The sequence below is a fragment of the Pleurodeles waltl genome, chromosome 8, assembly GCF_031143425.1.
Source record: "Pleurodeles waltl isolate 20211129_DDA chromosome 8, aPleWal1.hap1.20221129, whole genome shotgun sequence".
In the NCBI taxonomy this organism is placed as follows: domain Eukaryota; kingdom Metazoa; phylum Chordata; class Amphibia; order Caudata; family Salamandridae; genus Pleurodeles; species Pleurodeles waltl.
The window spans coordinates 1,402,156,248-1,402,170,374 of NC_090447.1; the positions used below are offsets into that span (position 1 = coordinate 1,402,156,248).

Here is a 14,127-nt window from a genome sequence, read left to right on the forward strand (position 1 = left end):
AGTCCTCATCCTTTTCCTGATTTCCAGGGTCGTAGCTTTGTCAGAAAGATGGGGGGGAGGGGGCATGAGCCACAGATTTTCCAGCTATCACACAGGCATATAATATTAAAATACACTATATGACAAGCAGGGCACACGACAGGAGCTCAAGGAGCAGTGTAATGGGAGAGGAATGCAGATTGGTAGGGGTCCTAAGGGGAAGATTTAAGAGCCCCTAGCGCCTCCTTGCGCCACAATAGCGTCATTTTTTAACGCTAATGTTGCCCAGTGAGGCCAAAATCTCCGCGCACGCCTTGCGCCTCTTTGTAACCCTTTGTGCTGCATTGTGCCTTCACCAGGCATAGTGTATGCAAAGGGGGCGTTCCCCATTAGGCACTTTTAATGGCACTTTTATCAGCACTTTTAACGCCTGCTCAGTGCAGGTTTTAAAAGGAGGCACACTATTGTTTTCAATGGGCCTCAATGGTCTTTGCAGGATTAGCATCAACATTTCTGACACTAATCCTGCAAACTAGTTCCGGATTAGCATCAAACATTTTGACACTAGTTCCCTAACTACCGCCATGTTGCACCATATCCTAGATATGGCGCACACATGGTGATATGAGGAGGGTGCTAAGGGGCGCAAGGAAAGTGGCGCTGCACTTGGTATAACATCACTTTCCTTAAATCAGGCCTTAAGTGGGAGAAAGCACAATGGCTCAAATTTAAGAGGGCCTAACGCCTCCTTGCATCACATTAGCATAATTTTTTATTACGCTAATGTGGCTCAACAAGGCCTAATTCACAGCACCATACTTACAAAGTGGCGTAATGCATGCATTGCACCACTTTGTAACCCCTGGCGCCACGTTATGCCTTGGATGTTCCCCTGTTAGGGGGACCTCAAAAATGGCGCAGTGAAATCTACGAGATTCCACTGTGCCATTTTTTGTGGCATTTTTAATGCCTACACAGAGCATGCGTTGAAAGGAGGCATACCACTTTTTATAATGGGCCTCCATGTACTTTTCAGGATTAGCGGCATCAACGAATCCTGCAAAGTACAACAATAGCGTCAAAAATGTTGATGCTGTTGTCCCTAACCTGCGCCATAGTGCGCCATATGTTTAATACGGTACACACATGGTGGCGTTAGGGGGGCACTAAGGGGTGCACGAAAAGTTGCACCGCATATAATGCAGCAGCATTTTTCTTAAATTTGGGCCAATATTTTGTAAAATAACCAACATTTTTTAATTTCAAAACAGAGAGAGGAGAGAGTGTGTGTGGGTTTTGGTCTTTGTGTATGGAAAAATTCCTGGTAAAATCCAACAAACACCTCACAATACCCGACTGAAAGCCCCTGTATTCAATTCTTTACCTGAAAATACATTTATTAAGGCGGTGTAACACCCCAAACATCTCCTGAAGCTAAGCCCCTGCTGATTTCCCCTCATTCTTTACCTGACTGGCTGCTTCAGGTAGCTGGATTCTCCAGGGAAGTGGAGCTGCTGTGCTTCAGCATCACCCATGCTTCCTTCACAAAAATATTCTCATGCTAAATATTAATTAATGTAAATTAATTTTGTATATTTATTTTAAATGCAGAACACCATTAAAATGTACAGGGCTATTAACTTAAAAATAACTTGAATGTTTAATTCATTTAAATACATTAAATTAAATACAATTATTTTTCTAAAGTCTAAATTAAAAAAATAAATTCTCACCTGAAGTAAAAATATTACATATTTATTGTGCACTAATAATTATTAAAAGTGATGTATAAAAAAATTAAAAAGAATGTAATTGTATTTTAATACAAATTAATATTACATTGATGTATAAATTAAATATAAACTGTTAAAATCATTTATAATTGAATAATGAATATGTTTTTTAGAGTTGTTCTACACTAAATTTTATATATTCATATTTTTAGCTAATTTAATTTAAAATTATTTCCTATGGGTTTTTATGTCCCCAAATCTGTAACTTTCCATAGGTGAATGTTGCAGCACTAGTGGTTGGCTATGTGTGGCACTGGACTCACTCCAGTTTTGAGCTGGAGGAATTTATTACGGTTTTGGGGTCCTTTTTTAGCTGCAGTAACTTTAGAAATGCAGTTTGTGAATAGCAATGGGAGGGTGTCCCTCGTTAACACTACCTAAACCCCTCCTTACTTCTCCCTAAACTCTCCCATTTATTAATAAGTATGACTTTTTTCAGCCTCTTCCCCTAGTCCCTCCCATCATTTACTATTAAGTGGTAAACTTACATGTGTGAGGATCTGCCCAGAGAAAAGATAGGAGCTGTAGAGGTGGAGATTTACACTCGTAGGTTTGTGAATAGCATTTTGTAGTACTTTCTGTACTACAAAATGCAGTTTCTGAACAGGCATCAAGTTCAAAAAGAGATAATGGGCACACTGGGGCATGTGTGAGAGTCAGGCAGTAACAGCAGGAGAAAGGAAGAGCATTGTATGTTGACGTATGTTGCAAGATCAATGTCCTTTAAAATGCTCTATTTTGCACTAACTATCTAAAACAGGCTCTCCAACAGGTGGATACCGGCACCATGTAAGCTGCAGCTGAGTAGTTTACACATTTTAATAGCCTGTGAGCAGAGGTGATGATATACAGCTGCCCACCTGATAGGGTACCTATTTAAAACACTGCCCGTTTTTGTGATGACTCAAAAGCTAACAGTGCAGTATTGTGCAGCCTACCTTCGTCTGAAAAATTATTTATGTACTTCTTTTTCTCCATTCTATCTTGCCTTTTCTTCCTTCTCTTTTATTTTTCCTTGCTTTTAGGCCTTTACCTCCTTTTTAAAAATAATATATCCCTCTTTCTTTCTCCTTCTATCTTCCTAACGTTTACACTACCTCACTCTTTCCCTACGTATTTCTCCCCCTTCTTTGTTGTGAAATATTTTTTTGGGTGCCCTTTTTTCTTCTTGTTTATAAATTACTCTTGCTATTTGCCTCTACTCTGTTCTTTGTTCTCATATTTACCTCAGCATTTCCCCTTTTCCTTCATGTTCCCTTTTTTGTTTCTTTCTTACTTTTTACTTTCTTCTCCTCATTCATTCTTTTTATTTCTCCTCTTTGCTCTTCTTTCTCTCGAAAATTATTGACCTTATTGTTTCATTCTTTTTCTCCCTTTTTGTCTTTTTCCTTTCTTCATTTCATGTTCCTGTCTTCCCTCTTTCTTGATTCCACTCTTCTTTCTTTACTTTCTTTCTTTTGTCCCATTTCTGTATTTCTCTACTTCTTTCATTCTGTGCTTTTTTGTTTTCTTTTTTCCTTCTCTTCCTCCTCTCATTCCTTCTAATACACTTCCTCTGTCTTCATCATTCCTCCATTATTGTTTATCTTATATTTTTTGCTGTATTTACTTATTGTACTTTTTCCTCTCTTTTGTCCTTTCTTCCTCCACTACTGTCCTTGTCTCAATATCTGTCTTTTTTGTTTCTTCGTTTTGTTTTTTCTAGTCTTTCCTTTCATTCTCCATTGTTTCCTTATGTTACTTTCCATCCTTTCTATTCTTTTCTCAATCTTTTTCTCTTGCTTTCTTTCTTTTCTTTTTCTTTGTTAGGCAATTTCTCTTTGTTACTTTGTCACTTTTGTGTCTTTTGCCCTTTTAATGTTTATTGTCATCTTTTCTTCTTTCTTTTCCTGGTTGCTTTTGTTCTCTTTCTTTTTCTCTCTTTCTCTGCTTATTTCTTTCATAATTTCCTTTCTATGGCTGTTGCCCATTTTCTCTCATTCTGTCATTCTTTCCTCTCTCAGTCTCTCTCTTCTTCTTTTGTCTCCCTCTCCTTTTTCTCTCACTTTCTCTGGCTTTCTTTCTCTCTATTTCTTCCTTTTACTGTCTCAAAGGCAAAGGAACACAACTGATCCGTAGGAACCCAAAATGTAAACCTTTTATGATACGGCTCCTGTACCATTAATACGGTATGCTCACAGTAGCAGGGCTGGGTACTCTAGTGACAGTGTTTAGATTGTTTGGTGTAAATGTATTGCATTTATTAGGTAGTAGCTTACAACGGTCATCAACCATCATAGGTGGCTCTCACTATTGGTAAGGTGGGAGGCCTCCCATTCTAAAGTGTTCTTTGAACCCTACTTGTATCTTACCAGCTTTACCGGCCAAGTGTTCTTAAGTATGAACTTTTGCACTGTTTTGTTCTATGTCCTAAAATATTCTTTGAAGGGGACTCTTAATACTTTGAGTATGCTCTTCAAAATTCTATCTTGTTTTTGATCATCACTTCGTTATTGCTCATGCTTTGAAAATGTCCTTGGGAGAGGACTCTCTTGTAAGTTTTAAGGTGGTGAGATCATTTCCTGAACTCCAGCTCCAGATTCCCCAGAGGAAACAGCACAGCATCCTGGAGCAGCATAAGAAGCAAAAGGCAAAAATGGTTTTCACTGCCCTAGGACCACTTCTCTGCCAAAGAAGGTTGCCTCTGAGCCGCCACCCCGCAACCACAAGGTCCTCGTTGCCTTACCGCACTTGGGAGCCAACAGGGTGGGACATAGCATAAAAGTGGTGGGGCAATCTCCCTACAAACATATCATGGTTAGAAGCAAGACAAGCTTTATTTACACACAATGGAGAATGTTTCCTTTACAGATCTCTTGAGCAGCAGAGGCCACATTTTCATCACCAGCATGAAGAGCAGATGGTAAAACTTTCTCCACATCAGCTGTGTAGCTTGAAGTAAGAAGAATATTCTTCACATAGACTGGGCAATATGGCGAGCTCCCTTTTCAATTAGCATTAGTAGTAGTCAGACATTATTGAAGTGAATACTTCTGTAACGCCAGAAGAAATTACAGAAGAATGTCAGACCTGGTATTCTGTCTGATTAAACTATAGATAAATATATATTCATGGGTCCTATTAGCTGTGTAATTTCACAAATATCCTAGTGATAGGAAAGGTGGCACAAGAAAACCTTCTACCTCGATGATATTACAGGAGAGTATATCACATAGCCATTGACATGGATGGTGGAGCAGTGATGTTTTTTTTTAATAATCTTCATTAAAAATTTATAGCTGCGCAATTTAGATCTACAGTGATTAATTGAAATCCATTGGTCAAGGAAAGGATTTACTCTATACTGCAAAATCATTTTAACTCTCTACTGATGCTTTCTTCTTCATCATCAAAGATAAAGAGGTGCAGTGTTTTCCAAGTTTTACTTAGATGTCTAACTCTCAGCAGGTGATTCTTCCATTGCTGAAAAATGATCTTTACGAAGTGCTTCAGTCGACCATTGATGGCAGGCTCAGCAGCTATACACCAGCATGGCTGGAAAAGAAAGTTGCCCTCACTGCGTTCATGACAAGTCATGGGTATCCTTTCCGCTATTCAAGGGGACTGGAAATTACAGGTAAGCTGTTGCTCATGCAAATTGCATAAGTAGAGGCATGTTGTGTGTATGTAAGCCACTGTCATGATGACATAATGCCTTACTTTGTTGTAAAGTTCTCAGTCCACAAGTTCAGTGTCACATTCAATATGTTTTTACAGGTACACTATATTGTCAAGTCTTCACAAGCAGAACCAATTAAATGCACACTCTACCTGGAGCAATGCTCTTCCCTAGCCCATCCTATGTCTTATTAAGCAAACCACCAAGACCCTGGCCCTCCCTCTATGGAGATCTCACACATCATACATTGTCACAAGGCAAGGCAGTAACATGAACGATATACAAGACACATAACATCTAATGACTGGACTTAACATTTTGTGATTTTCTTCATAGAAACAAATAAAGATCATGCAAAACAGAATCATCCCAATACACAGAACAAAACCAGCCTCAATACAATTCAATCCATCAAATCATATATCACGCACAAGCACTTAGCAACAATACGTTGACCACCAAACCTGCTCTGTGGACTGCCAACCAACCAAGGTGACATAGGGCCTGTAAATATGTTGCCTGTGTAATGCTGCTTCCTGGCAGTGACTGACTGGAGATTCCTCCTCTCCCCCTCTTGTACCGCATGAGGCTGGATTCTGACGCAGGAGACAATCTGGAGTGCAGCTGGTGGTTTCACAAGACCTATCTTGGCTAGGGGCACGCTGAGGCCTGTGCGGTTGTCTCAGATCCTAAGTTGCATCTGGGAAGTGCTCGGCTGGTGCTGCATCCCATGTGGCCAATGCCTTCTGTGAGCAAATCAAAGGAACAGACATAACAGCGGCGCTAAGGATGTGAACACGGCCCCTGGAACATGTTGAGGCTCGTGCTGGAGCGCAGAAAGGGGCTTGAGGACTGAGGCCTGGACATGGCAGTTGCTGGGACTCTGTGAGGCTGACAACGCCCATTTCTCCTGGGGCATAATCGACATGTGTGGCTAGCTGGGGGTCATCCGGGACAGCAGCTACACTGTGGGAGCTCTTGACCCATTCCGAGGGGCTGGCGAGATGTAGAACCCTCCTGTGGGAGTGGGGGCTAGCACAGACAGCCCTGTGGACCAGCCCAGCGGGCCTAGAGGACGTCTCTGTGAGGAGGCTAGGCTCAAGGGCCGCTCGTGAGTGTGGCCACATAGGCTGCACCTTATGAGCTTGACTGCCTTGTTGACCCCCCGGGCTACTAGGTTGCGGGACGGCTCTCATGCACTGGCTTCCCTGGAGGGGTCTCTGAAGGCATTGTAGTCCAGCCAGAGCAGACATCGATGATTATGGCCCCCTGGAAGATGCAGTCTTGCCCTCCATGTGTCCTGGACCTTTGTTAGTGACTTGCTGGTCCCTCTCAGGGGAGGATGCATGTTGGTGGTGCCATGTTATACAGTTCCCACTAAAGGGTAGGGCTGCATATCAGGGTGACACAACTTCAGGACGAGGGGACTGAGTCCATCTCCAGTCTGATATTTTGTAATACATGTGGTAGGGCACCTCAGAACCAATTTTGATGTTTCTGAAATGTTAATGGCATTTCTAAATCATTGTAAGTTCTGTATTGGACTGGAAAGGCAGCATCAATGTATGTATGGTATGGAATGTGTTTGTATTAGCATCGACTGCAGGAAAGGCGACCCAGGAGTAAAATACTTCAGTTTTATAAGAATCATGGCCCTCAACCATGAAGGTAACATTCCAACCCCATTAGATAGCCCATGTGTTGTTAAGTGTGCTGTAACAGAAGGTCTGCAGTTAGCAGGAATATTTATTACAGTCATTTTTTTTTTTAATGGAATTTAGAAAAGGAATATACTATAGTGGGGTATGTTTTTAAATGTTTAAGCTTGAACAACCTACAGACAAATGTAGGTGCTTTGTATCATGCTGAGAATGATATATTCCCTAACACTATGGACGTCTCAGATGTTAGGAGAATAGGGGTCCTTCGGCACACATAAGAACTACTCAGGATACCCATTAAAAGATAGGACTGTGTTTTAGGGTGGCAGAACTTCAGTTTGAGGGGCCTGAGTCCACCTACACCATCAGTAACTACAGCCCCAATTCCTAGCTAGCTCACAGTGCCTCACCTGAACCCCCAGGATTTCCAGGGGAGCACATGATTACAGCAACCTCGGACATTACACTCTGACTCCCAAGGAAATAGTGGAAACAGGTCTTACCCACTTCGTTGTTTTACTCGCGCATGCCCAGGGTACACCCAAGAAAGATACAAATAAAGACTTTCACACATTAATTGAAACAATTGTAGTCTTGCATACAGAGAGTGAGCTTTGATAATTAGGCAGATGAAACCATGGATTATAACCAGAGTTACAAATGTGGTGAAAAGACGCATTATCTACAATCTTAGAGCATAGCGGGTGTACCCTCTGCCCCTCTGCCTGTGCCGATCTAAAAGGATAGCCTAAGACCTCCATACTGGGAAAGCTAAGCCAGGGTGCCAGTCAAGAGTCGAGTTGGCAATTCTTTTCTGCCAGATGAAAGATCAGTATCAGCAGAGCTGCATGTCAAACACAGCATACACTCCTAGGCATTAGTGGCCGGAGTGCTCCTCTGACACCTTCGGGGCTGTGCACAGTTGATATAATCAAAACCACACTGGTTGAGGCACAGCTCTGATGCAGTGATATGCCTAGATGTTAGAGACTGTTCTCCGAATGGGCAATGCAAGCACTAGGATCTCTTGTTCTGTGTTCCTAGCCTTTAAAACAGTGTACAGATTATATGTTGAGAAAAGCTAACTAAAAGAAGCAACATGTACAATGTATTGTGTGAAATGTCATTGCTATAAGCTATGTCAGCTAAAGCGCTCAAAATGTAAAATATAAAACTAAGCTAAAATTGAGAACCAACGTGGGCCCAAGAAGGCCTTTCGACAGGTGGGTTCTGCCTGCTTGGTGAAGACTAGGAAGAATTGCCTCCACTGCAGCTGTCTCGTGGACTGTTGCTGCCCTGTTCCCCCCTTCATTTTGGAGTCATCACTCATTAACGGTATCGCTCCTCGTGGAGAAGTGCAAGCCCCAGGGCCCCTGTCAGAGCAACACCAAGGAGTACTATACCATGGCCCAGGTGAGCACCCACAGACAGATGCACCCAGGGGGCTCTCAGAGTGATCCTAGTCCGGAGTTGCTGCCAGGGGCAGCCTCCAGAGCTGAACTATTGACGGCAATCAGGGCTCTAGAATTGTGCTGGAGGGAAAGATAGAAACAGCGTTAAATAATCTCAATGTGCTCCATGCAGAACTACTCAAAGTCTCTGAAAAAGTGCGTGTGGCTGAGGAGACGACTGGGAGTCTCAAACTGGAAGTGGCTACCATTAAAAAGTAAATGGCTGGTGTCCTATCTAAGGTGGAGATACTGGAGGCCTGGGCTGAAGACACGGAGGGGAGGTCACGTCGCAATAATGTTAGGCTTCTGGGCTTTTTGAACGTGCTGAAGGGAGATCAACAGAGCAATTAATTGAAAAAATGTATGCAGGATGTCCTGAAGCCAACACACCTTTCAGCTTATTTTGTTGTGGAACATGTGCACAGGGCGCTGACCGTCCCATCAACACCTGGGGCACCCTCTTGTGCGATCATAGCCCATGTTCCTAACTATAAAGATAAAGACAGCATCATTTGGGATGCCCTGTGAAACAGATACTGCCCATTAGGACGACCACAGAATCTCCATTTATCCTGATTACTCACAGCAAGTTCAGGGGGAACAGAAAATAGTTCATGGAAGTAAAGAAAAAATTGAAAGCTATGGGTCTGAAATATATGCTTCTGTATCTGGCCAGTATGCGAGTGATCTCAGTTAGAAAATCATACTTTTTCGACTGCCCAGATGACGTTTGGAGATGGCTGGAGATGAGGGAAAAGGTGCTGCAGGGCAAAATTGGGTCTTGGAGGAGTGGAGTCCTCGCCGTGGCTGGAGGACCAGAGAAAACGACAGACAGACAGAACTCTGCTCCAGTGAGGGACCAAGGACATCCTGAATAGTGATCCAGGGAGATGGCACCATGGCATTGGATCCTGCTTTGATAGAGTTGTTGGGGGGTGGGTCCTCAGTTGAGATGTAGGAGCCAGAGTGGAGTGCCACCGGGACAGCGGGGAACTGTTCAATGTCTGCCTAAACCTTTGTTTAGCTTCTGGACTGCATATCACATATGAGGTCTGGCTGGAGATGTGATCCAGACTGTCTGCCGGTGGGGAGGGCGGAGGAGCGACTAGTCTGGTGGCCTCGTGTATCCACTGCAATATTGATCCTCTACTTTTGGGTGGGGGGACATGATGTCATGTGATACTTAATTTCTGGATTGTTAGGGAGCAGATCAGATGGTGTAATCGAATATGTTTTCTGAACCTGTATTTGTGCACGGGGTGGGAGATTTCCTCCCACTTTACTAGTGGTAGGCCTAGTTCTTTATGTTTTGGGTTTATGCTGTAGGTCCTGACAGCTTTATAGTGATGGGTGAATATGCTTTTTGTTGGATTGTTTGTTGGGGGAAGGTTCGGGTGCTGTTTGGTTTGCCACTGCTTTTTGTGGGGGTTTGTTGGAATTGGGTTACTCCTCATTGTCCTTTTTTGCACCATGACACATGATGGGAGACTAATATCACTGAGCCACCAATGCAACCGGGAAGCGGGTGCACAAAATAGTTCACATGACCCTTCAATATGGGCTTCAGTAATGTGATCTCCTGGAATGTTTGAGGTTTAAGGGACTTTGCAAAAATATACTGGGTTCACTACTTCTTGAAGCTCACTGAGGTCCACATAGCATGTTTACAAGCAGCAAATCTTATGACCAGCAAAACACATACACATAAACTGATGAAAAAGTGGAGAGGAACTGGCATCTGCCTCCAAATATCCTAACGGATGCTGCATATAGGGCATCCCTGGCTGATGCACTGATGGATTATATGAAGCACAACTGGGGTATAATGGTTACTAGGACCAATTAATGGTTACTAGGACCAATTAACGGGAGGCTATGAAAGCAGGGATGCATTGTGTTTGCATTGGGTCCCCTATTGGGATATGCAAAGAACTGGAGGCGGTTGTGGCACAGCAAGAAATACAGAGGGGAGATCAGACTCCCTTGAGGTCAGACAGAGTGGGGGGCTTGTGAAAGTGAAGCCCAGTTTACACGACCTTTGAAATATGCTGGACAATCTTTTTAGATGCGACACCGCTAACAGCTTGAAAGAATACTCACTGTTTCTCTGCCGAGGCTTATCATGGTCTTTGGATACTCTCTGTAGTTCATGCTATGTAATTTTCTAATCATCATTGGCCTTTGGAACTTAACAGTACAACTTGATACTTCCACAAGTTGGACCCTTGAAAAAGTCCATTTTGACGAAACACGTGTCGGCTGTTGTTCTTCTTCAAACATGAGATTGATATTGGCCTTTTGACACCATGCCCACTGTGTATTACTGGGTCGGGCGATGTGTTTCCTGAGACAACACAGAGGAATAAATTGAAATTTTCACATTTCTGCGATGTGCGGTGGTTCTTCTTCTCCTTACAAATCGACTGTGGCCTTTTAAGGTGACAGCTTATGCACCCTGTGGCTGGGTGCTAAACCACTTGGGCACTCCTTCCTGCAACATAGACTCCATTACCATGGATTTTGTACATTCCTGGACGTGCACACCATCTTCACATAGCCACAATCTTTGTTGTTATTTGTGTATATATACTAAGGATACATACACAGTACAGATTACCCCTACACTGAGAGGGGGACAAGTTTGGGAAACTCATGGAATGGATTTTAAGGTGTAAACAGCAGGCGCCCCCCTGTAGTGCACCTGCAGGCCTCAGGGTAGAGAACTGTTACCGGATGACAGGACATACTGAAGACTTTTCAGACACACCCTCAGATGGTGTACAGAGCCAGGGAGACTGTTGTGGGGTGGAGGCATTTCTCCAGAGGATTACACTCCTTGGCCTTGCCCCTGAGAGCATGCAGGAGTTGGATAAGGAGCTCTTACTGGAGGACTTAAGAGGGCCCATATGGGACCATAATAAATGTAATGTAATGTAATGTAATGTAATAAATGAGATGGCTTCCCTGCGGAGTTTTACCAAACTTACACCTCCCATTTGTCAGGACCATAATAAATGTAATGTAATAAATGAGATGGCTTCCCAGTGAAGTTTTATCAAACGTACACCTCCCATTTGTCGGAGCGGCTATTAGAGGTCTTTCAGGAAGCACGAGTCATGAAGTTTCTCCCTCTAACCATCCACGAGGGCCTCATATGCTTACTGCCTAAACCGGAAGGGGACTCTGCCGACCGCTCCTCATACCAACCCCTTACGATGATTGACTCAGATGTCGAGGTACTCTGTAAACGTTTGCCATTAGTGCATGGCGATCAAAGCAGCGTCATCCAGAGTTGGAACACGGTGATGAACATACGTCAGCAGGCTAATATCTTACATGAGGTTGTTGATGAGAAGCAGGAAATGACACTTGTGGCTAATGATTTGGAGAAAGCCTTCAACACAGTGGACTGGTTATACTTAATGCCAATGGGGATTGGTCCTTCCTTTAGAGACTGGGTGCAGCTACTATACACGGAGCCCGTAGCCCGGGTTCAAGTGGGAGGTGCAGTATCAGATAGTTGTATGGTGGAGAGGGGCACCCATAAGGGATGCCCCACCTCTCCTTTGCTTTTCACCTTAGCACTGGAGCCCCTGGCTGTGTTGTTACATCAGGAGATGAGGGACTGGGGAATCAAGGTAGACAACACTACACACATTATCTTACTCTATGGGGAAGATGCGCTTTTTAATGTCTGCTCCCCCAGAGAGGAAGTACTGGCTTTAATGAGACATATTGTGACAATTCTAGAGGCGTCTGTGCTCTGGGTCAACAGGCGTTGTTTTCCCTGGGTGGATTAGCAATTGTCCCTCCTGGAGCTTGGATTCTGTTGGGAGACTGAGAGTTCCTGGTATCTTGGAGGCATGGTGGCCCATATGGAGACACAACAAAATCTTTATAATATAGAACGGGTGCTGGGGAGTCTCTGCTGGTGCATCCAGTTCTAGAACAGGCTAGCCTTGTCTAACATGGACAGGGTGGCTATAGCCTTGCTGCCTGTACACTGTCCAGAATTCCTTATGTCCGATTGCCCCGGGTGTCTTCAGGAGACTGGACAGTCTGCTAATCTCCTTTGTATGGCCCGGTCGACGTAGCAGAGTAGCTCTACCAGTCTTGAAGAGAGACATGGTTGATGGGGGTTGGCACTGCCAGATGTGCAGCACTGCTACCATGTGGTCCACTTGCAATATGTGGCACAGTGGCTCACTGACTCGGACAACTGGGAGATGTGCTTACTACCCTACACAATCGGTGGTGAGACGCTGCCTCAACTCCACATGGGGACAGACTTCCCGGTTCCCTGCCTGGTACAATAGAGGGCAGTTGTCTTTGGCAACCAAAGTAGCAAACTCCTCAGAACCTTTCAAAAGGTGCAGAAATGAGAAGTCATCAAGAACTCTCCAGAGGCTACATTTCAACACTGAAACACAATCTTGCTACCTCTCCACTACCCAGAGTAGATAAAAATATTACAGTGTTCAATATTCCTCAGAAAACGTCCACTTCATTTCCATTGCATGAGCACCGCAATAAATCCAGTCCCACATAGTGCATGACATATTCTAAGTGACAGAAGAAAAATCAAAGTATTAAAAAAACGATTCCACCACTGCTTGCCCACCATCTGCCATCAAAATCTGATCACAACCTTCTCTCTCAAGATTGTGATAAGGATCAATGAATCATTCCCACAGGATTTATTGATTAGGATGCTCAAACATAACATAATGACTATGTTGAAAGGCTTAAGTGAGTTGAACATGTATCACTCTCATCTCTAACACCCCCCATTCCTGAATAAGGGCATGACAAATGAGACAATGCCAAAGCTCCAGGAATATGTGTAGGAAGCTAGCTCTCTATATGGTGCACTAAAAAGATGTACACCATGCAGAGTCTCCAGTGGATCCCTAATTGGTGGACAGAGGCAAACGTAGATAATAGTAACGCTTTCTTTTGTGGTAGTGTGGGCGAGCAGATAGGCTTATCAGAGGGCAGTGCAAAGCATTTGTTGTACTCACACAGGCAATAAAAAAGACACACACTGAAGGAACAAATCTGAGACCAATTTAGAAAAATAACACTTCTTTTAAATATATTTTGTAACTAAGAAGTGCATAAAAGAGTAAGTACTGCTTTCGCTATTATTTCTTACAGGTGAGTAAAGAGTTCAACCCTGTGCGCCTTTACTCACAATACAGTCTTGTGTGAGGAAAAGTCAATAATGCATAAAGGCAAGTACAGTTGGTTTCAGGGGTTCACATTCTGGGTTTAGAGATGTAGGGGCCCAAGGTCCAAAGTACTACCAGCAGTTCATCTGGAGCTCTCCGAATTCCACTGAGAGCAGGGGGGCTTGTGAGGTTGTAGCTGGGTGTGCTATGGAGAAGGGGGGGGGCACCTGGAAACAGGCTGCAAAGAGGGACTTGGGGACAAGCCAGAGAGCTCCCAAATGGGGGCTTGGGTTGCAAGGGGCCTTGGAGCAAGGGGGCACAGACGGTTTTTCAGGATTCAGGCCGCGTGGCTTGGATGCAGAGTGGATAGGGCAGCTAGGCTCTGTGCGCAAAGATGCTCCTTGAGGTTAGGGG

At 43.8% G+C, this 14,127-nt stretch overlaps 1 protein-coding gene across 1 annotated transcript in view; it reads left to right on the forward strand.

The window, feature by feature from the left end:
- Window positions 1-14,127, forward strand: part of LOC138249601 (trifunctional purine biosynthetic protein adenosine-3-like) — a 249,449-nt gene that overhangs the window by 50,346 nt on the left and 184,976 nt on the right. The window contains exon 10 of the mRNA XM_069203543.1: window positions 5,220-5,388. Coding sequence (XP_069059644.1) covers window positions 5,220-5,388 — 169 coding nt within the window. The remainder of the gene's footprint in view (window positions 1-5,219; window positions 5,389-14,127) is intronic.